Raw genomic sequence first — 27,304 nt, 5'->3', positions numbered from 1 at the left:
TTGTTGCCTAACCTGTGAGTCAGAAAATGCCAGAAGGACGAAATAAATCGGTGTAAGTAATTGTAACAGAAGCTAAAGGATGCTAATAGCAGGCAACACATTAACACCATGAAGCTCACCCTCCAACTCCAAATGAATGCTAATGTTGCTCAGTATTTGTTAGACGTGTGTATGAGCAACTGTTGCTAACAAGTTCGTCGTGTCTAAAACCCTAGCCATTTCACATAATCAATTCCTAAATGGTAACACCTGTGACAGCGACTCTTTGGCCCGCGCGCGATGTTCCACGTCGCTGGCCGGGATGGACGTATTCACTGCTGGGATGCCTGGGAACGGGCTTTACTGAACCAGGTAGGCTAACATTTTGCTACTCATGCTAAAGTGCATATGTGCGTTTAATTTCTTGGGGGTTTGGTACAACTACGAGGCTGCTAACGCTGTTGTCTGTTACTGTCCTGTGCAGAACTGCCGCTTGTTAAGCGCTACTTTTTGCTCAAGCTAGCTAATTTGCTATAATGGCTCAGTTTATCTTTCTTTGGTTGTTGTTTGGCTCGTGCATAGAGTAATGATGAAATTTGACTGGCTATGTTTGAGCATTAGGCTATATGTTACGGCTGAAGTGGTTTAATGTGCTTTCCCTCTATGTTGTTGCATTGGGGGCTTCTTACTGATACCAACTCCAGTCTTTAGTAACTCAAGTTCCATTGTATCGCGTTAAGGATGTAGGCTAAACATGAGTGATGTCTTGCCCATCAAATAGCCTAGTTAATGGTTTTGAAATATTGCTTCACTAGGAAGTCGTATAGCTTTTATCTAACGCATGATGAGTAGCCACAGTTACAATCCATGCACTGATGGTCAAGAGTTTATGAGGCTACTTATTATTATTATTATTATTATTATTATTATTATTATTATTATTATTATTATATAAGTGAAGTTTGTTGCTAAGCCATACATTTGCGATTTAATATGCACAAGTAAATAATTATCTGCAGCATAACTAACAAGTCTCAGTTCACTGCAGCAGGTGGATTGGTGAGTTTGTATTGACCCTTTTAAAAAATATTTGAAATGGTCCCTCTGTGGTTTGAAGCTCTAAGGAGGGAAGTTGTGCTTGATTATAGCATTGTCATATTTAGGGCTTCCTGCAACACAATTTAATTTACGATTAATCTGCACAATATTTTCTTGATTAATCAACTCATCATTTGATATAAGGGTAAAATAGTCAACAGATTTTTCACACATGATCTCCTAGTTCAGCCTTGACTGTTGAAATGCCACTGCTACAAAATTGAGTGTGCCCAATCACAATTGTGATTGTAAAGAAAATGAGAATTGACCTAATGTATAGTATGTTTACATTTACAACGGAGATTGCACACAATGGTCTGTAACAGACAACCACAGGGGGAACAAATCAAGTAACCTTTTTAGACTAATTTGTTCGATAATGTTATCTTTCATTTATATTTAACACCATAATTAAAATGTTTACTCGTCAAGTATTTGCTTATTTTGATCTCACTGCACAGCGTTTGCCTTTTTTGTTTTTCATTTGTCTTCCACACAAAAGCCACTAATTAAAGATCTTCCGATCTTCTTAGTAATCATCTATAGAGTGACCTATAAAACAAAAACCAATACAAATGAATGATGATAGGTCTTTTTGAGTATCTTGCTCTCTCATGACATGAATCAGTCGGCAGACAAAACAGGTTTGAAGGCCCGGCAACAATGAGTCCAATTGAGCTGAGCTGTGATTATGATTCAGTGAACAGCGTGATTCAAAGAATGGCAATGTTGAGCCCAAAGGAAACCGATCAAGCTTTCTTCGGAGGGAGTTCTGTGCCTCTCGGGTCCCAGAATCAGCCAGTTGTATCGCTGATGATGCTGGAAGAACCACTCAGTGGGATAACTTTCAAGTGATTGAGGGGGGCAATGAGATTTGTGTATTCAGGAGCCAGGTGCAGATAACGGGGCCATTAATGATTGGAAGTTGATTACAAGTCACTTCTGCAGAGCACAGCATGACGCTTCACAGTTTAATCAAGAACAAAAGTTAATGGGTGCAATTTCACATTTGTTTAGGCATTAATATCTAGGTTACTATTTATCATTTGCTTGTTTAGTGAAATATGTATACGACTCGTCTTTTCATTTAATTTCATTTTAGTGCGGAAGCAAATGGCCATAAAGATTTCACTTTGACTGAATTTGGAAATTAGGAGGAAAGAAATTACCTAATGTATCTCAGGGGTGTAAGAAAATATCAATACAGTGTTGCAATGTATGTAAAAGGTCAGTGTGGAATACCAAATAAACCCAGTAGGAATGACTTGCTAGCTTATGATTTAAGTCATCAAACTCCATGATTCCTTGCATTGTAAGCAGAAGAAATGCATCATTTAGTCATAATCCGAAACGTATGATACTGAAAAGTGGAATATCGGCCAGGAAATGTAGTACCAAGCTAGCAAGAGATATGCGGAGCGGCAGCTTATCAACTGTTTTAAGTAGTCCCTGGTCTGTTTCTTTTGGCAAACTGCTCAGAATGTAATCCCAACATGAGGATTACTTAATTTGTATATATTAAGCATTCAACAATTGTTATGCTAGATTGAAATGGAGTTAATGTAATTATTCTCACAATAGTGTGCTATAATACCATTTTTGCTTTACATGTTTTCCTATTCTACCGTACTACACTACTAATGGTAGTAACTAGCTAACCTGCAATACAAGAGTAATGCTGCTCCTTTATTTCTATGTCTTCTACAAGTATCAACTGGCGAGATGCATATTTATTTTGTAGCTTTAGCCAGTCTTTTAGCATGTCATGTATATGTGGCCATCAAGTGCATATTAGACCCCTTTAACAGAGTTCCCGTTTAGAAAGGCCAGAGGTCTGATTGACTTAGTCTGAATTTGACCCATTTGAGCAAACAGACTCTCTTACATCAGTATTACAGTACAGACAGAATTTTTAGATCCTAATTGAGTTTAATAAAGTTTTTTGAATATTGGGCACTTGGTTTTCAAAGTAAAATGTTTCAGTGCTTCAAACTCCTTATAGACATAGGACATTCAGTGATGATTGAATTTCACAATTAAGTATTCAGTTGCCTATGGCCATGATTTGCCTCCATAGCTTAGTGTCAGTATCACGCAGTGTGGCAGTGGAGTTACGTTACAGAGTTTGGGTCATGTCTTTAATGAGCACTTTTCTTATTGCTGAGACTGTCGAGCCCTGTGCTCTAAGGTTTGAATGTAATCATTCTCCACCAATATGAAGTATGAAGGGTAATTGTTAAACAAGTGGCCTCCTGGGAATCTTTACAAGATTGTACCTGACATGTGTGATGTGTACGAGGCGTCGTGTTAGCATGGATGCGCATGCAAGCACACACACCCACAAACACTTGCAGATTAAACTATATTAATGCAAACTCCAAGCCCAAGTGACATCTCCAGCAGCGTAATGAGAAATTTAGCAGGAATCTGAGGCTGATTATCAACTTCAAATTTGCTGTAATGCCAGTAATCAGAGGAGAGGGTACAGTGGAGAGAGAGAAATGAAGGAAGGCCAACAGTGAGCCTGAGCACTAATTAAACCGTACCTGCAACTTGTTTCCTGCCATCCTCTTAACATGACAATACTGTCGAGGCCCTGAGGAGAATTTATTTTCTATGCCACAAATGGAGGTTCTGATTTAATGGATTGCTATTTATTGTTAAGACCATCCACTTATGTGGTTTAAATGACTAATGAATAAACATGAAATTTATTTTGCTTTTAAAAAATTAGCATGTTTATATTAGGCTGCGTGGAATCTTTGACATTCACCATTGCAAAGAAGTGTCCTAATGTCAGAGAGCAAGTCAATGTGGAGGGGGAGGTGGGCACAAACTAAAATGATAATCGCCTCATGATATTCTTGTCTGCTTAGGTGTCGGAGGGTTAATCACAAAATGAACTTATCATCTTCCTGGATGAAGTAATTAAGCAGTGCAGGACAAACTCCTCACATAATTGAGGGTGAATAATGAGGAAGAGTCACGCAGTCTAGTGGGAGGAAGACGATGGAGGAAAGATCACAGATTGGTAATTAGAAGATAGGACACTTGATGGAACCTAGGAGAAATGTTGTTGTGCCACTTATGGCACAGTTCTATCGCTGTGATATAAGAGTGCAGCAGTAATGAGAGGACAGACTCTTCACAGGCAAATACTGTTTTCACACCTTACTCTTAATAAACTACCTTTTGTATGACTAAACCAGGCCAGAGTAGATTTATTTAACACACAAAAATAGATTGTACGCTTAACAAAGCACACATTGCGATATTGTTTCCAAGTAGGCGTCTGACTTGAGGTCAAATGTCAAAAATGGAGAGAACTATTTTTGTCATACCATGACACCTGCTGGAGCCTTCACATGCTCCAATTTATATTGATATATTGATATAGATTGAAGAGAATGAAAAGAACATTTTTGTCTGAATGTGGCAAAGCTCTGTAGAGCCAGATGCTGGTCTACGAAACCTTAACTCATTAATTGTATGATTACTTTGACACAAAAACCAGTTCAAACATGTAAAATAACATATCTTCGAATGAGAAGCAATGTCATTCGAATGGAGATGTGATCATTCTAAATCAACTTTATAACTTGCCAATTTGAAAATAGAAGATTGGGATTAACATGATCAAAGTTTCACAAAGCCCTTGCCCATATGTCTGTCATATCTTGACCCTTTTGCATGTTGGGGATGCTCAGAAATCCAATCATGGTGATTTAAAAGAAACACAACTGAAAAATCACATGAAAGCTTTGAAAACTGACATGACGTACTTTTTTCATTATACTGCTAGACGGTTGTCTAGCTCTTACCCAAGTGTAACGATTGTGTAATGAAGCAGCATTAACATAATGTGCAATGATTTGATAGTCTAAAGTTGGAGCATTTAAATGAAACTGATATAAGCCATGGTATTAAGTCAATATCAGACCTCATTGTACATCTATGAATGTCTGCGTAGCAGGAATTTGATGTCCACTGCAGCCCTCAGTGCTAATGTTGGTTTAATGTGCAGGGCTGTATCACCAGAGGTATTCTTAGGACCATTATGTTTCCCAAAAAGACAGCATCTGTCTCCTCTGCAGTTTCTGCATGGCGAGTGCATGAATACAGCAAATCAATACAGAGAATAGCAATCATGAGAAACTGCTCGAGCGTTGGTGAAAAGTGTGACGCGCCAAGCGGCACTCGCTGTTTAACGGAACATACACGGCCTGCTTAGGCCTTGCTGAATTTATCGACTGCTGCAAGAAATCAACAGTGGCAAGCAGCTTAGCGGCTCTCTCTTCCCATAATAGACTCCATTCATACAGGCCTTTTATTCTGCGCACGACGCGAGGTGACAAATGGACATAATGTCTGCCAGCCTGCCTCTGAATTTATTTGATTTTTTTCCCTTCCTCCTTCCCCTCCTGTCCTCTCTTCACTTGTGATCCTCACTGATATATCTTGACGCTCTGAAGTATCAAGAGTAAATTCACTCTGCTTCTACGGCTGTTTATAACCTTCAGACTGCCAGGAACGATCTGTGTATGCACACCACAAACAGCCATTGTCATCCTTGAGAACACAGAAAACAGGTAAAAACTCTTGAAGTATGATAAAACAATGGAAAAAGCTTTTATAACGCATGCAGTTTGTCGAGAAAAGTTTAGTAAGTGACTTATTTTCTCTAAAGCTCCTATAAATTATCTGAATTTACTTAATAGTAATAGAGTAGAAGTGTGTGTGTGTTGCAGGTGATAAAATACAGTTCATGCACTGCATCATAATTTCCAAAACCACAGATGGTAAACTGAAAAGAAAATTGTTAAGATAAATCAGATGGCAATGTGTTTATAGCTACAACAGCAAGTAAATGCATCTTCTCAGACTGACATAATATTATTATATATAGACAAATATGTTTACTGCTTTTCAAAAGTTTAGCTACCAAGCACCCAGTTCTTGTTTACTCATGTAAAAAAGGGTAATAAAGTCGGAATGATCATAATTCCACATGAAGATGCAGAGCATTAATAATGAGAGCATTTTACTATGGATGTAAATAAATATTTCAGCCTCAGAAGCCTCATGTCGGTCATCTATCACCCCACTCCCAAAGATGGGATGCTCCCTGCGGGAAGATAAGTCACCAGTTGTGGATCCTGAGCAGCAGATGATCTATACAGTCCTAGAAAATGTTATTTATTGCTTTCATAATTAAATTTGGTATCTTGGTGGAGGGGCTGTCACGGTATGATTAATCAAGTCCCACTGGCCGGAGCCGGAGAGGGCCAAGTAACAGGTGTTGCTCACTGCGGCCTGAAATGCTGCTGCTCTCTGTGGTGGGTACATGCAAACATGCCGCGCAGGTTAAAAATAAATAAAAACGGAATAGTCTTTAAAGATCACTCCAAGAGTCAGAAACAAAAAAACGCTCTTTAGATTCACGGCCTAAACTTTGTACAAGCATTTATAAATCTGTGGGTACTAGAGCTGAAACAATTACCGGTAGTTAAATCTATTACCTGACATTTTGGAGACCAAACAATTAATTGAGAAAATAGTAGGCAAATTAATTGATGATGAAAAGTATTGTTGGTTGCAGCCCTATTGTGAAAGCATTGTTCTTTTATTATTATTAATATAAATCTCAATTAATGATAACCAGTGCCTGCATGTACAAGCCTGCTTTCCACTCCCACATTTCTGTGTCCTGTAAGGTATGATATAAAGTCTCTGTGAGAAACGGACTCGCGTTATACTTTTCTGTTTATATAAACTAATATACTAATATGAGTGGGGAAAGGCATATGCAGCGTTTTTCCTGCAAAGAGTATTACGAGGTCAAATTCCGTGCCGCCTCCAGCTCTCGAAAAAACTCAACTTTAACCCTAACTGACTATTTTGTTCAATACCGGAAATGTTTTACAAACATATTATAGGAAACCATCTGGATAGCTTGCGATGCTTGAAGAAATTAAAAACAAAACGCATCACAGGACTGACGAGGAATAGGAGCTTTAAGGTGTAACATGACTTTCTTTTTTGCATCAATACAATTATGCCTTAGCACCCTGACCCTGTGGCTAAACTGCAGCGAAGCGAAGCTGTCCAACTTCGTCGATTTTTTATTTTTAAATTGGGCCATTAAAATTTTCCAGTGGCTAAAGTTTACATATTAAAAATGCATGTTTTGTCTGACCAAAGGCACAATGATATAAGCACAGAACATCACGACGTTCTTGCATTTGGAAAGCTGGAACCAGCAAATGTGTGGCATTCTTGCCAGATTATTGAAATTGCAGTTGATCAATTCCTATTGATCGACCAATTAACTTAACGTTAACACTGACATACTGTATATCAGATACAGATAATAAACCATGTTCATCCCTCAAAAAAAGAAATTGCATTGCTCTCTAGGACCTCTACAATACACAATCACCTGACAAGCTTGTGTTTTTCATCTAAAATTAAGGAGTATTAGAATAATAGACATTTCCATTTATTGATTGAAATATTACAAATTCAACAATACAAGACACAAAGTGAATGATGATGGCATTATTGTCATCAAGGAGCCTTTTAACCAAAATAATGGGGTTAATGAATATGAATAGCAGGATCTGTTCAGCAGGTATTAAGTCATTTGAGTGGACGCACTTTGAAAGGTGGCAGAGATCCTGCGCTGGCTCGCCACTACAGTAATGTCAGTGTAATGCTTAAGGCCTTGAGTCTCCATTTCAACAGTGGGATGAACTGACTATTGGACAACAGAAAGTCAATATCTGTGTTGAGCACAAAATGAACACGGTGTTTTAATCCTATGTCCACAACAATAGTCTGCTCCATCACATTGGTTCACCCATTCGGCTGTTCAGTTTACCTTCCACTGCTAGCCTCCGGGCACAGGCAGAAGGTGTGTGAGGTTTATTAGACTTAGCGCTGTGTGTGTGAGCACATGTGATGAGAAGCTATATGGATTACGTTCTGCAAAAGCCTTTTCTAGACTTGTTTTGAAAGGGCTCAAATTGGCAGAAACAGTGGAAAATATGACAGTTATTTTGATGAGTCAGTCTGATGATCATCGTCTCACTTGCCTGACAAATGCAATTTAAAAAGGAGCCGTTATGTAAAATTGGGATTAGCGAGGTTTAAACATTTTCGGGTAAAAACAGGACAAATTGAGTCCTAGAGCTATATCCTGAGTGTTATGTTTATTGGTGGTGGTACAGTATGGGACCTGAGTTAAGCAGGGTACTTTAAGGTCTTTCTTCTTTACGTAGACGCTGCAGTCAATGCCTTGATCAGAATGTTCAAAGTGAACATGAGGAAAAGATGAGATTCTTTTAATTTCTCCAGTAATGGCATGCAGGTTCAGTGCATGGTTCATCAGCATGGAGTACAGCAGGTTAATAATTACCTGTCATCTGGATTCTGAGAAGTTGTTCACTTGTACTTTGAGTTGGAGATGGAATATTAATAGAAAAATACAGTGGAGAAATCACTGTTGTATGATAAATTATGTTGTAGACATGAATTTCAAATGTACTCAGTTTGTGGCAGGCCAATTAAAGGTATGGGGAAGTTTTGCAGGCCTAAGGAATTTAAAGTACATATGCCAAAGTTTATTTCTTAAAAAAAATAAATACTTTACAGCAGGTTAGTTTGCAATGCTGAAGGTACTAACTGAAGGTGACATTTTACCATAACCCTGTGGGGTCCATAGACACTGTGGTGCGTGTAGTCTGTTTACTCCATGGCGATAATACAGCCCAGAGATATAGATCAGAGTCTGTCTTTTGTGTACATTTCCTCGCGACATCGCACGTGACACAGCGAGTGAGAAGGAAGAAAAGAACGGAGAGCGTCGCTGCCTCTCATCGTCCACAATTGGTGGATTTGAGTGTCCGTCTTTTTTGTAAAATCATGAGGTAGCAGCACGCATTTGCAAAGCCGAAACTGCAGCCGTTTTGCAAAGCAGCGACGAGGATAACGGGGCTTCATAGCCTGAAGGGTTTTATTCCTTTAATGAAGATGAATGCCAAAATAATGGTATCCTTTTGAAGATGGGTAAGTGTATTTATTTTACAAAAAGTCCCGTTATGCATGTTCACAGTAAAGCACTGTGTGTAAATGTGACCAAGCCATGATAAATGCTGCTACCGTGAGCAATACGTAACATTTGTGTAACAATATTTATGAACTTTGTTTGACAAGCTTACCATCAATTAGTAAAGTGATCTTCACTTACAAATAGTATAAGTGAATGACTATCATTTTGGCCATTTACTGTTTTACAATACTGTTCTGTGCAGATAAGACTTGTCTTTTAATAGATTTTTTTAATCATTTATGTATGTGCGATTTTTATTCTAAATGTAAAACTACTGGAAATCTTTCTGAATAGTGTAGAGTAGTCTCCATATTCCTGTGGGTGTGGGGGGGGGGGGAGGAGATCTGGATGAAGGGAGTGTGAACTTTCTTTCAATGATCTAAGTAGTAATGAATGTCCTAACCTTTTTATTTCTTTTACAGAGAATGAAAGTGGAACATAGAATATTCCCAGCTGCCAGGACCCTGCAGTGAAGCACATGCAGCATCTCTCTTGCAGCCACCACCTCCTACTCTGCCTGAAACTGTTAAAAAATCTAACAGGAAAACATGCACATTATTTAAATATTGTAAATGGTGATTTTTTTCTGTTTTGTATACATATAAATATCTGGTTTAAAAAAACTGTTGTAGTGCTATTTTTTTCAATGAAGCTTGATATGTAGTATGAAGTCAGTCCCATTTGATTTAGTCCCTCTGGTGAAAGTAGAGTGACAGTCAACACTGTTTTACAATAACAGCGATTTTACTTTAGACATTTATTATATATTGACATACTATTTTATTCCTATATTATACTACTTTGTGAACTTTTAGACTTTTAATAAACCGATTGCATGGACCAAAACAATTCGTCCACATGAGTACATTTTCACAAGAGATTTAAAGAATGTTGAAAATCTAACTTAATCTTTTTAGCAATATTTATTTTCTCAGTGGTCGAGGAAAATTATGAGCATTACATTACAGTTCATTTAGCTGATGCTTTATCAGTGTGGAGAAAAATTAAATTGTACTTTAAATGTTGCTGTTTGCAGCGCTGTCGAGAATTGCGGAATGGTTGTTTGCAGCGTTCTGGATAACCACTTACCCGATCGACTTCACACTCAACACTGGACTCCCTTGGGTCCTCAGCAATGACATTGTTTGTAATATAAGCCCTGCCCACTGCATTTGGCGAATATTTAATATCTGAGTAGCTTAAAAAAAAAAGATTTGGTGAATTCAAAATGGCGGAAAATCCGAAATCTGCATGCAGATGTGCTTGGCTTATATGGATAGACTCGTCTGGGCCCACAGATTTCAGGAAACGTATTGTTACTGAGACTTCAAAAGTTACATGGCAAAACATAGTTTGCTGTTATCTGACCAAATTGCACCACATACAACACTGCACTCCCTTGGGTCCTTGGCAATAAACTTGCCGAGTGTGAAATAGATCTGATGAAAGGTTCTCGAGAAATTACAAGGACGTACATACAGACGGGCTTTAGAGTTGGATTTGTTGGTAAAATTGCTACTGTGTATACTATGGTGTACAATCTTAATTTGCTGCTGCAACAGCTCAGTTTTCCCACAGGCGTCATTACAGTTTCATCCTATATTATCCTGTCTGATATACAGTCAGTCTCTATTTCCAGCCTGACGTCAACCAACTGGCTGCATGGCGTTAGTACACCAGAGGGTTGATTTCCTCTCTGTGTTGTCCTCTGGTTTTTATCCCTCTCACCTCCTCACCTGGACGCCGGCCTGTGGGCTGCCAGCCTCAGATGGTTAATTATCTCTTGTCTGAGCCGTGATCACCTCCCCAGGGGCCCAGCAGCATAACGCTGTATCAGAGGCGGACTATTGAACTTCCTCCCAGCCCACCGGGGTGTCCAACCACCTGGCTAATAACGATTCATGCAGCTGCCAATCCGGCTGAGCTGCGATATCAATATTCCTGTCTGCAGAATAACTTCAATTAAGATACAGGGATCTGAACATTGAGACACAGGACAAATATCATCCGCTTAGTTGATGTCTCAAATGGCAAACAAAGACACGTGATTGTGGAGGTGTTTTTTTTGGTTGAGGGTAAGATGAGAAGATGCTCTCATATACTGTATGTACATTAGGAAAAAAACAAACCGAAATAGAATATGGAACTAGTGATTCCTAACCAGGGGATACCTGTGGATTCTTCTATAGTTGCAGTATTACTTGGAAAGATTGTAAAGTAGTTCAACTAATTTGAAAAAAAAAATGCTGTAATTAAGAGTACATGTAATGGTTGAAATAATTAGCTCAAAGAGATGACTTATGGCTTGTGATACATCTCACAAGTGGTAGTAGTAATATTGCAAACTTCCCCAAAAACATTGACATTATTGTATGAAATTTAGATCTATTTATTTAATACCTAGTATTACCTATACTATCCAGTTTGAGTTCATATGAACGATGACTGAACCAACATGGTGGTTAGGATGGAGGTCCTTTTAGTTCTTCTGACAAGGCTTCTGACACCTTACAATCTATGAAATATATGTTTTTAAATCTTTTTCTGAGGAAAAAACCCCCCATTGCTCAATAAGTTGAGAACTTGCTGTTAAAATTTATGGCACAGACAGCCTCTGACTCTCAGCATGCCTCCCTGGGTGGCATGTTAAGGGTCGGCGGCTGTGTTAATCATGCTGAACAGTGGGGAATGCCTCACAGCCTCTCTCTGTTAATGGCGACATCAGTGAGAACAGGGGAGGGGCAGGCTGAAAACCCTAGACCCTACAGTGTAGGCCGGGGTTATTATCTGCAATTACCCTGATTACTGAGCCCTTCATTTGAATGACTAAGGTGAAATTCATTTATCCCTGGTGTTACTACCAAACTGAATTGGAGATGTTCATTAAACAGTCTGCATACTGCCCTGTTTTTTTTTTATGATCATAGATGTAAATGTTATTGGCAACAAAACTAATACATTTTACTGTAAGAATATTTGATGGCTGAGCGTTACTTCCTCTGTGCTCTGCTTCCCCTTCTTCTAAAGCTATTTTACTAAAACAGCAGAGCCTCATTGCATTTAATAAAAGCACTTTCATCGCCGTAGTTATTCCATCTGTGAAAGTCAAATTCCCAAATACATAGTTATTGCTAATTCTCCCTGCGTCTTCAGACAAATATTGCTGCTAGGGAGCTCCATATCTAGTGATCAATCATATCACCTCTACGAACCTGCTATGCAATTTATTAAGTGCTGAACAAATGGGCCGGAGCAGGCGAGCGGCTGTTCCCAGGGCCAGGGAATGTAAATCTAAGCAGAGTAACAAATTAGTTGGACTTTGCTCTTTTTTCCTTCTTGCATACTAAAATCGCTGGTGGCAATGCAAAGCAACCCCAGGTAGACATTAAACTTGCAAAGGTTATAAGAGAAATTTGTGTTTGTAGGCAGAAAGCCAGACGTTGTTGCTACCAATGCATTATGGTGCTACTAGAAAAATGGTGCTCTACAGTAATTGTTTTCCTCCAGTTTTAGCTTGGAAAGTTTTTTTTATTTTCTCATCTAATTATGACAAAGCTCATTTGTGCTCAGAACAATATTTTTTAGTTGTGTGATAGTGTAGCATAGGAAAACAATAGTTCCGCACATGTTCAGAAGAAGCGGATCCACAATGATCCTCTTGGTAAAAAATACTGTGACCCTGTTTCAGCCTGGCTGTGTGTATTCAGATGTCCTGTTTGGATTCCATTCACTTGCTCTCCCGCTAACAACATGCGTCTCCAATGACAACAGAAAACTGAACTCATCGCCAGTGAGTATGCAAACAAATCAACAATCAGCACACATAACATTGATATTGGACATTCCTACAAAAGCCTGGATTGTGTTTTAAAATCTAATGCCAATGGTATTAGCCACGCTAGCAGTATGGCTCTAAGGATGGCAATATCAGCTGGTCAGTTGGTCAGTCTGTCCGTTCCTCAGTTTGAATGTACTTCCTCGGGATACTGGGCTGAAACGCAACCGAACTTGTGCTTTGTTTTCATCCATTTAACTCAAAACAACATGCTGACAACCACTCGGGGAAGCTTGTTCAATTCAACAGTTGGACAGTAATTTAATTGCACTGCTCTATAGTCTTTGTCTCACTTTTTAAGGTTAGTGTTAAGGTGTTTATTGGCAGTTGAATTGTGTTTTTTACTTGTGGCGCATTAATATCAATATGTTTCCACTCATGCAGATGTTGCTTGTGGTCCGGTATGGTCACGTCCTACAAATGTGTTCAGACAACACACAAATTGTGGTCACGCCAGTGTTTTTTGAAATCATATTGTTTTGACACCTGGATTTTTAACTGACATAGATTTGGATGCCAAAAGGCCCATGAGTAGCATAGCAATCTGAACATGCAAGTTAAAATCAAAGTTTAGCTTTGTCAACTGTGCTTAAGTGCACAATGTGGCTATGGGGAAGTTTACCTCGAAACCTCAGAACACCACTATTAAATACAGTAATACACCAACGTTTTAGTACTCCTGTAGATAAAAGCATATCTATATGTTCCCCTGTACTTTTAAGAATTACCAGCCTCAGTTACTTTCCTAACTCGATACCTAATTTCAGTGTTATATATTGTCTATGTGAACACACTGTGATTCAGTAAAATTAAATGAATAATGAATAAAACTGCATTATTTCTGCCACAGGCTCAAATATTGACTCATTATTTCACCATTTTGAGAAATCATTTAAGTTGACTTATCAATCCAGACACATTACATCGACAGCAATTGCCATTACTATTTTCTTCGGTACCAGTTTGAGACATAATTTAGGAACAAAGACGGCAGTGTAAATTGTGGGCAGACTGAGTTGGTGTGTGTTGCAAATCAGGAAAGCGGGTGGCTCATCAGTATTTCCCCCTCTCCCCCTGAATTTTCGTCATGGATGGAAATGGCAACACAAGGCTCTTTCAACATGAATAACAGCCTCATACCGATGCTCTGACCTGGTCGTGAACTTCCTGGTATCTTTTGCAAACAGACATCCCCCTGAAAATGGCAAAATGTTTGAAATCCCTCCGCTAGATTTCCTCTGTGCCATATGAGAAGAGCATTTTTTCTTCTCCCCTCAGTGTTAACACTCCCCAAACCTCACCTTTTTATCTGGTCTCTTAAAATTCATAAAGTGTGACTCAATGATTACTTTTACACATACTGCCTTTGACCCCCTGTCGCTTAATTATCATAAAGCTGCACAGAGGAGAACGAATCATTGCCTCCTCTTTTGTGCCACTGTAATTGCGTTCTTAATTTTGGGAGGTGAGGAATACTGATACAGCAGCTCAGACCTGATATCACAGGAGTTACATTGTTGTAGTGGGAGATGAGGGAAGGGAGGGCTCTACTGAGAAACAATGGCAGAGATGCGGTTCCAGCAATGACACTCTACCTTAAGCGGCATTAAGTTGGCACGTATGGCTTAAATAATTTGTCATAAGGAGGCAGAAGTGTACCCATGGACAATTTAATCTTTGAAGAAACCAGTTATGATTTAATTCCCAGTGTGAACCTGAATATCTGCCAATTTCCCTGTCAATGTAGTCACTTGTGAGACGGACACATTGTTTTCTAGTAGACATGCTAGTATGACTATCTCGTTTCAATAACAGAAAGGCAGTACACATTCTACTGTTTTCAGCTGTGTATGGTAACAACAACTTTCCTATTAGGATGTCTTCTGGAGACTCAGTTGAAGCAATGTCATGACAGTAAGACAGAAAGCAAGACCGCCATGCTAACAACTCTGTCAGGCTGTACCTAGGCACAGCAGTGCTTTTAAAGCGTCTACCATCGTTTTTCTTTTTTCTAATAGCGGTGTATCTAATGAAACTTTGAAAAAGATGTGACAATGGAAGGAGTCGCTTGTAGTGATGAACCAACACAGAATGATCACCTGATTCTTCAGCTCCCTTCCGCTTTAGTGAGTTTCAGCTCATTGTTTAGATGTCCGACTTTACCGTTTCGGTTCACTCTCACGTTTTCGGCCGCAGCAGGTGGCTGTTGAGAGCAAAGAGGTTCTACAATCCCACACCACCTGCTCAGCACCAAACAGCAGACAGACACAGTTGGAGACTAGCTGGTGAACATAGTGGAGCATTTAGCAGCTAAAGAGGTAGATATTTCTCTCAGGATTTGTCAGAGACCAAAAGCAGAGATACAAGAGGATGAATATTGGACTTGAAAATCGGCAAGTGAACACAATCATGACTCCAAATTAACGATTATGTTGCTCCGTAACTAATGGAGCTGTAAATGGCTAAATGTTTGTTAGCAAGTTTTCCATATCAACTTAAAAGTTAAGGATATGTTAATGTTGTGTTTTGCTGGCCTCAAATGGCCATGCTCATTATTGATTATTGCAGGTTTATGCTAAATGCTAACATTAGTATGCTAGATGGATCACAGTTTCAATTAGGTCTCTTTTTTTTAAAGCTTAATTTAAAACCTCAATAGATGCTTTAAATGTCTTTTGTCATATTTTAAGATATTTTTGTTATTGTGATTATATAAAGGTAATTTTGTGGTGCTGTAAAATAGCTGCTAAAATGCCTCATTTCGACTAAGACTAGACTAAATGACAGACCGACTGACAAACCAATATTGCCATACTATGGCTAGAAATATATCCCGACATTGTGAAGACATTACTGTTATTATCTTGAAGGGCTTCAAGCCCGGCAGGCTCACAGTCCAAACTGTGCAGCTGCTCTTTAAAGCTTTAGATTGACTGTTATGTCCAGTACAGTCAGTCGGCTTGAGCACACCATACTACAGTACCATACCCAGAAGCCTGTCTATTTTCCTGTGCTGAAGGGTTTTCCATGGCCCTTTCTGGTTCACTGCTGAACAGCTTCCATGTAACACGAGCCGTTGTAATGGCTTGCCACAGGACTCATTTTGCATTCAGTTTCTCCTCTCAGAATTTCCCAGCATATCCGAGGCCTCGAACTGGTGCCTCTCAAACAGCTTGCTTCAAACCATCAGTAAATCCCATATAACCTTGTCAAGGTCGAGCTTTTGAAGATAACAAGATTCTGTTGTGATAGTAACAACATAGATAAGAAATATACATTTTATAATCAAATATTGATTTTTGTTTTCAAGTGTGCGACATCAGATTGACTTTGCAGGACGGCATAGACTCATATTTTTCTTTGACTGCGAAACAGTTGGAGAGCTGGGTTTAGTGGGAAATACTAGATTAAATGAACATATTTGATTGATAATGAATATTAATACTTTCTCATCACATTTAAACTTTGCCACTCAGCAGGCAGCCAGCCAGTGTGTTGTTTACTTACTGAATCAAGCTGCTGTTCAATGTGTGAAATGCATATTGATGGAACAGGACATTAGCTTAATGTCAAAATGTATTTGATAAAGGTCTATTGAGAGGTATTAATAAATGTATGTGATGGTGTTCAACTTAGATTGATTCACCATGATCACAGCAATACATTTCACAATTACTGGATGTCTGCTGGTCCATTTTTAATCATGCAAATTGACTTTTATTGGCATTTGGGAAGTTAGAAATGGCTGCTGGATTCATTAGTGCACACAGTTTATTCATTGTTCAGCCAGCCACTCCCACCAACTAACAGCCATCTTTTGCTGTACCTGCATCCATCCATCTTCAAACTAGTTTGAACTAACAACTGGCAATACACGCTTGTAGTTTAAATTAATTTAAACACAACACACGTAGCCTTTGCGGAAATTTGCGACGCTCTCCAATATTCCCTGAGTTTTAGAGATGGTCAGAGGTTGACTTCTTATTTGCGAGATACTGATTGTTTATATCCTTCCAACCTTGGCTTGAGAGATATGAGATTATTGTTCAACACGGTATTGTTTGACAATGATAACAGAACGATTGTCAACTATGCAGGGAATGTTCTGAATTATTTGCTATATTCAGTCTCTCTCTTTTTCTCTTGCTTTCTCTATGCTTCAGCCAGTGTTTCCCACACAAAGACTTTACTTGGGCGGGCCACCCGGGTATATTAACTACGGCCGAAGTAGGCTATATTTGACGAGCCAATTTAGCATTATTACTTTTTTTTTTTTTTACCAGCCCGAGAGTATGATGCCACCCATGATCGTTAAACTAGTGTTGGCAGGTAAAAAAAATGTTATTCAATTAAGGTGCTGCTAAAGTGCACTATGAAATAAAATGTCAGTGTGTCCATCACTTTCAGCGCTGTGATCAGCTCCTAATGTAATCAGATGAGAACGATGTCTATAAGTAGATGATGAGGAGGAACACGCAAAGATGGAATGGGTGCACACGTGTAATATCTTTTAGAGTGTTTGAGCTGTCAAAAGAAAAAAACGAGATCTCTGCGCGGTTTGCTAACATAGCCAGGCAACACTGGGGAAATGGTAATGCGGCCTCCCTGGGTAGATGTGGTTTATGTAGAAACAAGACTGTAATCAAGCCGAGGACAGGGTCTAATTACTCATCCTTCCCCTGTCTCTCAGAGATCACATCACTGCTCATGAATTACAGGCTCCATGGTGACCCGTCCCTGTCAGGGGCAATCCTCGCTTTGACAGCACCTGGGACACACACACACACACACACACACACACACACACACACACACACACACACACACACACACACACACACACACACACACACACACACACACACACACACACTGTATACAATATTGCTTTTAAGTTTGTACGTATGGTATGTGCAGAAATAGTGCAGAAACTGTACTGTACTGTACTGCTTGATACTTGCAGTGGAGGGTAAACCTGTCAAAACTGAATTTAATTTATAATATACTAGGCATTACATTAAATATCAACCTGATACATATGATGTAAAAAGAAGCATCATTTAAGAAGTCCATTTGAGAAACGGCTGTGAAGAACGGAGTGTGTTCTGGGCAATATTTTGTCTTAGACAACTAGAACTCCTAGACATTATTATTATTAGCAAATAACCTTGTATTCAAAAAGGTTTTGTAGGAAAAGTAAAATTACAGATGACAGGGACAGATTATGGTCTTTGTTCAATATGAAGAAATGTCAATGCAGATTTAAAGTCGAGGCAGGACACGCAGTTTTTTTTTTAACGACAATTTTGTACTAAAAGAATGTAACTTTGGAAGATAGCCACATAATTTGTCTAACTCAGACTACTGAAGCTTCAGACAAACTTGTGAAATATATTTTATGACAAAACTATGAATATGGATTTTGTCCCCCATTAATTGCAATACATTGGAAGTATGTTATAGAAAGACTAGTGAGAACAGAAGAAAACATTAAATATATAGACAACTGACTAATAAGACTTTGAATTTTAGAAAATAAATGTGAACCGATCCTTTTGAATGAAAACCATGAACTATTTATAAACCTAAAGGTTAAACCTGATGAGGGTTTTGACCACTGATGGCACCATGAAGCCGTTTTGTTTGTATCGTTAATACACACGTGCAAGCAAAGGCTCTGTGCATGGCTTGGGTGGAAGGAAATGCACTCTGTTGGACCTCAAGGATGCACACAATGAGTTTTGGTGATAAATAATAAATATAAATGGAACTTTTGTTTTTTATAGCAATTTAGGATGCACATGCAGTAAAATGCCATCATATTGGTTGCTGTTTGCCCTGCAGTACTTTATTTACTGACTGACCCTAACCCTAACCACTACAACACTGGTGAAGCTCGACATGTTCAGCAGATGAAGCAAATCAGTGTATTGGTGGTCATTGGGCAACATAACTTCATATGCCATATGTTTATTTTTTAGATATAATCACGATCCATTTTTATTAGAAATATATTTTCCTCAGACATTTTTCTAAATCTTCAAGTGATGATAAAATTGCTGCAATTTGGAAGCTGAACTAGATCCACTTAGCAAAACAACCTTTTCCAAGAATACTTTATCTGGCCAAAAGAAACTAGAGATTTCATGCACAAAAAATCTTTTCTTGACTGACGCAGAAAACGGATGAACAAATGTAAACTAACCGTTATCTTTATCTTCTAGCATTCTTGCACATATGACCATGCATAACTGCAAACAATGTGACTGTCAACAGTATAAATCACAATCATTGCCGGTAGTTTGTTTGTGGTCTGTAGTTACAAAGCTTTAGTGAGGGTTAGTGTTCCACATTAATGTCACACAGTTGAGCTATTAGCATGTCTCCTTGCTTTTCTTTGACAAAAACATAATTAAGCAAAGTTATTTTTTGTTACATTTGATTGTGCAGTATATTACCTTTTCTGACATAATTGAATTTGAACAAAAACACAACTGTATTACAATAAAGAGACACTGCCGTATTTAGCCAAATATCTGTATTTTGAATTGAGCATTCGCTAAATCTCTCTCCTAATTTTCTCAAATCCTAGTTTAGCTACCGTAGCTAGGCACCGCAGGCCTGTCGAGGTTTGGATTTCTCAGCATGCTGAACCGCTGTACAAAAGATGTAATTTCAGCCGGCAAAAGTGAGGATTGAAAGTTGGAAAAGATTAGCTGCTTTCTGTCTAAATTCAAGGACCCGTCGTAAAAAAGCAAAGAACAGGATTTTCAAGATGTAAATCTGCCTCCATTAACATTGTATCTGCTAACGCTCAGTTACTTACTGGTATATCGGATTACAATGAGTGACACAGGAGATTTTTTTTACTCAGTCTTTTTAGTAAGGTAATTCACTAACATGAAAAAGCAACCAATGATGACACAGCGTCTGCTCATACCCATCATGTATTTCATTTCTATAAAACATAGTGTAGTACAATATTTTATATTCAACACATAAATATCACTGGTTTTTTTGGTGGGTTTAAGTATCTACATGTGATAAATATCTTATCACATGTAAATGTTTGTGCAGATGTGTATTGGTAACATGTCAGCTGTTGCAAAAAAATATACAGAAGTACACACACACACACACATCCACACAGTGAGCCCTCCCCTCCCTTGCTGAGATTGATTTACCTTTGTGTCCCAGGCCTGTCGTTATCATGGGCCTCTCAGACAGGCCTGCTATGATAGCTCAGGGAAAGTGGGACGGAGGTGGCAGCAGGCGCATGATGGAGAAGAGCTTCTTATCAACGATGGAGAGATCAATCATTCTTATACTGAGGGAGAGAGGAGGGAGAGAGGAGAGTTGCTTTCCTATGGTAAACAGCTCTACTCACTGTAAGATGGTCTTATAGCTTAATGTATTTAAGCAAAAACTGACTAAGGGCTTATGTTTAAAGTTTCCTATGAAGAGACTTTTACTCAAACAGTTATTTTGTAGGAAAGTTCCTGGAAAGATCTATGTCATCGCTGTAATGTGGAACTAAATATAGTAAATAATACAAGAAAAGCTCATCTTTGCACATCTGCATCCAGGTGCTGAGGGATGAGCTTGATGAAAAAAAAAAAGCATCTACACGACTCATACAATAAGGTATATTTAATAACGGGACATGCAGTCCTAACACTAAGAAAAATAGACAATTTTTAAACTTTCAATTAAATTAATTCTGACTGCTTGCTAGCGTAATAGGTTTGAAAATCACAAGTTTCATAGTTTAGCGCAGGGGTTCCCAAACTTTCTGTGGCCAAGGCACACCAAAGACCAAGCCAAAATCTCAAGGCACACCTGAGTTCATATCTGGAAAAAAATCCCCTCTGTAACACATACAGGACTGTCTCAGAAAATTAGAATATTGTGATAAAGTTCTTTATTTTCTGTAATGCAATTAAAAAAACAAAAATGTCATACATTCTGGATTCATTACAAATCAATTGAAATATTGCAAGCCTTTTATTATTTTAATATTGCTGATTATGGCTTACAGCTTAAGAAAACTCAAAAATCCTATCTCAAAAAATTAGAATATCATGAAAAAGTATACTAGTAGGGTGTTCAACGAATCACTTGAATCGTCTAACTCGAAACACCTGCAAGGGTTTTCTGAGCCTTGAAAAACACTCAGCTTGGTTCAGTAAACTAAATCACAAGTATGGGGAAGACTGCTGATCTGACTGCTGTCCAGAGGACCATCATTGACACCCTCCATCAGGAGGGTAAGACACAAAAAGAAATGTCTCAAAGAGCAAGCTGTTCACAGAGTGCAGTTTCAAAGCACATCCACAAAAAGTCTGTTGGAAGGGGGAAATGTGGCAGGAAACGCTGCACAACCAAGAGAGATGACCGCAGCCTTAACAGCATTGTGAAGAAGAGTCGCTTCCAGAATTTGGGGGAGCTTCAAAGACAGTGGACTGAAGCTGGAGTCCAGGTATCAAAAGCCACTGTTCACAGACGTGTCCGGGAAATGGGCTACAATAGCCGTATTCCCATGGTCAAGCCACTTCTGAACTCAAGACAACGGAAGAAGCGTCTGACTTGGGCTATGGAAAAGAAGCACTGGACAGTTGCAGAGTGGTCCAAAGTCCTCTTTTCAGACGAAAGCAAGTTTTGTATTTCATTTGGAAGTCAAGGCGCCAGAGTCTGGAGAAAGGCTGGAGAGGAGCAAAATCCAAGTTGCTTGAAATCCAGTGTGAAGTTCCCACAGTCAGCGATGGTTTGGGGAGCCATGTCAGCTGCTGGTGTTGGTCCACTGTGTTTCATCAAGCCCAGAGTAAATGCAGCTGTGTACCAAGAGATTTTAGAGCACTACATGCTTCCGTCTGCTGAAAAGCTCTATGGAGATGAGGAATTCATTTTCCAGCATGATCTGGCACCTGCCCACAGTGCCAAAACCACCAGTAACTGGTGTACTGACCATGGCATTACTGTCCTCGATTGGCCTGCCAATTCCCCTGACCTGAACCCCATAGAGAATATGTGGGGTATTGTGAAGAAGAAGCTGAAAGACACCAGACCCAACAATGCTAATGAGCTAAAGGCTGCTATTGAAGCATCCTGGGCATCCATAACACCTCAGCAATGCCACAGGCTGATTGCCTCCATGCCACGCCGCATTGATGCAGTAATCCGTGCAAAAGGATTCCCAACCAAGTACTGAGTGCATTAATGGACATTTTCAAATGTTTGATTTTGTTTTGCTGTTATAAATCTTTTTTTTTACTTGGTCTGAGGAACTATTCTAATTTTTTGAGATAGGATTTTTGAGTTTTCTTAAGCTGTAAGCCATAATCAGCAATATTAAAATAATAAAAGGCTTGCAATATTTCAGTTGATTTGTAATGAATCCAGAATGCATGACATTTTAGTTTTTTTAATTGCATTACAGAAAATAAAGAACTTTATCACAATATTCTAATTTTCTGAGACAGTCCTGTAGTATCACTGTTATCACTCTGAACATTTATTTAGCCTAGTCCTTGTAAGAAGCTATTCTCCTTCACACTAGCCTTTGATGTGTCACACTCTAATATTTCCCACCATGCGCAAATGGCTAAAATGGCTTCGCTTTGACAGATTTCTTTTTTTTAATGATTGTTTTATTTATATTTAGGCCAAAGCATAGAAGACCTATTGTTTTTATATTGTGAAATAAGTGTGTAGGACAAAGTACCGATAAAGTACAGTGTTTGCCTGCGCTGCGTCCCCTCCTGAAATTCAAGACGTTTTTTTTAATATATATTCACAACTCACTTTTCACATTGAACAGGTGCTCTTTTATTAAATAAAAGTTGCTTTGCATATTTACATTCTCTCCTCTGCTTCGTGATGGGCGGAGCTCCGCTTCCGAACCCCCCCACACACACACACGCGCGAACGCACACAATTACAGTCAGAGACAGAGTGGAGAAAAGGTAAGGAGAGAACTTAAAAAATCTGCGCCACGCACGGACCTGATCCAGCCCAGGCAGCACCCTGCAGAGCAGTATACCTAGGGGAAACACTGAAGTAAATTAAAAATCATTCATAACCTTGTGTACAGTTAAATGCAATAGGCCTAATTGTTTCAAAATCTCACGGCACACCATTTGGGAACCACTGGTTTAGCGAACAACATATTTGCTGATATCACAAAGTCTGCCACAATACGTTTTCGATTCAGCTGCCTTTGATCGATATGAGATATCGATATCATCTGCCCATTTTACACGATCAGTTAGTTATATTTATACACTTACAAAAAGCAACAAAAAACTTTACAATGAAATTTTACAATTTCATTGCTGGGCTCTTCCATACATTTAAATGCAAAACTATTATTTTATATTATATATATATATATATATATATATATATATATATATATATATATATATATATATATATATATATATATATATATATATATATATATATATATATATATCTCTAACCCTAAATTTGAACTATAATAACTGTCTCGGAACTTTGTCACTATGATCCCTGTAATTAGTACCTAATGATATACTTTATAGGAAAGTGTTAGGAAAGAATAAAAATAATTAAGTATAGATTCTGTACATTTTAGAGGACATTAAGGGGAAAGAGTCTTGTTATAACATTTGATCCAAGTGGAAAACACATTGCAAACTTAACAGTCTCCTGCAGGGACCCACCGGGACAGTGCTGAACACTGACCAGCACCCTGCACAGCGCTTTTAACTGCGTTCTTCATTGTTTCCAGCAGTATTTACAGTCTAAAAGTTCTAGATGTAGAAAGCAGGAATAGTTTGTTGAATATATAGAACAGGTCATATATGGTATAAGGAGTTAAGCATAAGAAAGTGATTTATTATGAGGAACTCCAAATGGGCTAAAATTGAGCAGCAGTAGTAGTTAATGAATGCGTCCGCTAAGTACGACCCTCATGTACAAGTGTTGACTATGTATGTAAGATTTAGACAGATTTACAGCTTTCCCTATTTTATTTTTATACCACTTACATATTTGAGTAGGTAGTAAAGGTTTATGACTGAGCCTGCATATTCGTGTGCTATTCATCTATTCCAGCATATGCATTTGTGCAATAATTTCCTAAAGAGATCTATTCAGGCTCTTAATGACCAGCATTAAACTCATATCGTAATCTCAGTCTAATATTAACCTTTTTTTAAACTGTAATTCAGCCAGCATTTCTCCCCTTATTTTAACCTTTCATATGCAGTGCTTTGCCCAGCCAGAAAAAATGCTGTCGATAGAAGTGTCCATTCTTATTTCTGTATGACTGTGAGCTGTTGGAGCATTTAACTAATGACCATTTCATCTATATAATGAGTGGAATCTAGCTATTTTCAAGAGATTCACTATGACCTATAATATAATGCCACATGAAATCCAAGCTTTATTGCTGTTATTAAAGTCTAGAGAAAGTGTTATTGATCCTGTAATTTCTGGACCCTGGATATAGAATATGGCTTGACTATAATTATGGCTCTGATTGCAGGGAAGGAGAAGAAAGGAAGAGTACATTGACAGAACATTGTATTTCTTCCATCACTTCTTCTACAGTGTAATGAGAGAGCTATTTAGTAATACAGCATCTCACTTAAGTTTTCTTATTGTTTGTTAGTAGCTCTAAAATATAATTATCAAGCGATTCCTCTTGAATGTTAAAATTCCACAGAGTGTTGGTTATTGCCAACACACTCTGTTAGTTTGGTCCAGTTGACTCACTTCCTCCTACCTAATGCCGGCAAACTGTGAAAGCCCACACGTGACACATTTGGGGATGCATAATAAAGAGGCAGATGGCCTCTACTGATGACCATGATGTTTATATGATATCTCATCAGCAGCCTTTCTCAAAAGCTATTAGAAGATTTTTGAGGGAAGACTTTCTAGATTTGAAATGTGTTAGTAAGGAGTTCCCCAGCAACTTGAATTACCATAACCAACAGTCAAGATAAAGCCTGTATCTCACACCTGTCCTAAAGCATAATTACAGATCATTACAAATAAACTGTGATGGATGTTTATACCAGACAGTTTGGGTAATCTTTTTTCCATTGTCATCATTTTCTCTTTCATTTAATTTTGGTTAAATTGGGGCTTTGTTTGAAACCCGTCTGCTCGTGTCTCTTGACCCATCTGAATTTGTTTCCGAGATCTCAGAAAATAACAATGTTTGTATTACCGATAGAAATTAAGGTAAACATATAAAAAATAAGACTCAAACTTAAATGTACTTTAATGATATTAATCATATAATGTCCACGTTTGTGACAGCAGCCATGAATAAGAATAAGCACATTCTAACTAACCAATATTGTTTACTACACAGAAATAACTTCAGAGCTCTCTTGTTGCCTCTTCATATTTTCCTGCGGATGAGTAAGTCCAGCTTATTGTCCAATATTGTTTCTCACTTTCTGTGCCACCTAGCTGTTTATGCAGTCTACAAACATTACTGTGCTCTGAGAGTTGGAGCCAAATGTGGTAGGACACAACGCCCAAGGGTGATTTGTTTAACTTTGAAAGGTTCTTTGGTTTGTGTTAGATTTGCTGGGAGCTACGCAGCAGCGGATCATCTAGCCTGTTCTCCCAAGTGGGTAGCTGCCAACAGAGCCTGGGCGATGCGCGTGGGTAGAGAGGAAAAAGATAACCCCACCAGGGACTAAACGACAGTCCTCATTTAGACAGCGCTAGGCAGGCCAGCCATTTAACAACACAGAAACAAAAAACTCCATTAGATAATCTTTTTTTCTGCAAGTCTCTCGCTTGGCTCTCTCGGGAGTATAATGTTGTTCTCTAACCAGAAGAGAATGAGTTAGATGTATCTCATGAATCAAATTAGAGCGCCTCTAATCCTCTAAAGTGTGGTTCTCGGGACGATGGGGTTGTAGATGAGGAAGCACAAACTAAAGAGGTAGATGACAGATGGAGGGGGAAAAAAAGCCCCGCATTGAACCAGGTAGAAGACAAGATAAGTCTGCTGCGTTGAGGTGCTGTCTTGCGAGCTGTCAATCTGCACAGCTGGATGTCGCCTATTCCCTATAGTGGTATGGGTGAAGATAGGGCTGTGTCCTTCCTCTCCTCATCCATCCCTCCTAATCCAGCCTAAGCACTTAACCAAAGAGGTGCGGTGGAGATCACCTGGGTCTGTGGGGGATCAAAGCCGCTTCAGCGAAAATAAGAGAAGTGTTGAGAAGGGAAAAGCTGATGTAACAAGAAGAGGTAGATTAGCATTAAAAAAAAAAACAGGTTTCGGCAGTAATCTTCGTAGTGAATTACAGCGCCTCTAGATTGCCGTTAATGGCAGGTATACCAGCGTAAGTATCCATTAAAAAAAAAAAGCATTGTTTTACCAAATGAAGAGAGGGGTAATTTAATTTACCTCTGAAAATCAAGCTGGCAGATGAGGGATCCAGTTGAAAGGATTCAGCATCCCCATTTAAAATGTAGCCTAAACTACAATCCATAATTTAGCAGACTGCTCTTGTCCGTTCCCTGATCGCACCAGGCCTAAGCTCCCCCAGTCATATATCAAACCACACATAGTAATGTATTTTGACAAGTAAATTGCTTGAGTCTTTGCTGATAGCAAATCACTTAAATAATGAATTCTTAGTAATAGCTGCAGAAATAATGCATACCACAGAGTGACATGGATGAAGGAGTTATTACTGATAGAGGACACACATTAGGGATCTTGCATCTCTACAAAATTCCATAACAATCCTTATATCCTTGGTAGTTGCCAAGATAGTTCACTCTGGATCAAACTGGACCAACCAACATCGAACCACGCTCCTAGCATGGCCAAAGAATCTGAATTGTATTCAATTACATTTAAAGGTTAATTAATACAGCAGATCTATTGTTATACCGTTCATATAATTAAACGTGAACAAAGGAGAATGAAGTTTAAAAGCACACAAACTAGACAGGAAAGGACATTTATTCGCAAGGGGTTGGCACAATATAGCAAGGTTGTCTGTCTACCATTGAGTGTGCACCGGAGCAACGTTTGACTGGGCAGCCTTAGGTGTTGGCAGCTCTGATAGGGAAGGGCGTACTGATAATGCAGCTGATGACTCTGATTATTATCTACTGTACAGCTTATGATGGTCAAAATCAATAGCAGAAAAGAGAAGAGCTAGCCCTGTGAAAAGATTAAATGTCTCACGCCGTATGATAAAGTCCAACTCAACAGACACTGTTTTTGAACTTTTAAGAGATGCTGTTTGAAGGTATAA

At 38.7% G+C, this 27,304-nt stretch overlaps 1 protein-coding gene across 5 annotated transcripts in view; it reads left to right on the top strand.

The window, feature by feature from the left end:
* Positions 1-212: 212 nt before the first annotated feature.
* The window catches only part of adarb2 (adenosine deaminase RNA specific B2 (inactive)), a 210,574-nt gene continuing 183,482 nt past the window's right edge, over positions 213-27,304 (top strand). For all 5 annotated transcript variants that reach the window (XM_029457350.1, XM_029457347.1, XM_029457351.1 and 2 more), the window contains exon 1: positions 213-351. In XM_029457350.1, coding sequence (XP_029313210.1) covers positions 240-351 — 112 coding nt within the window. In that variant the 5' untranslated portion in view covers positions 213-239. The remainder of the gene's footprint in view (positions 352-27,304) is intronic.

This window comes from Cottoperca gobio, chromosome 20 (assembly GCF_900634415.1).
Source record: "Cottoperca gobio chromosome 20, fCotGob3.1, whole genome shotgun sequence".
Taxonomy (NCBI): Eukaryota; Metazoa; Chordata; class Actinopteri; order Perciformes; family Bovichtidae; genus Cottoperca; species Cottoperca gobio.
The sequence above is the reverse complement of the archived record's forward strand: the minus strand, read 5'-3'. Positions and strand labels throughout refer to the sequence as shown.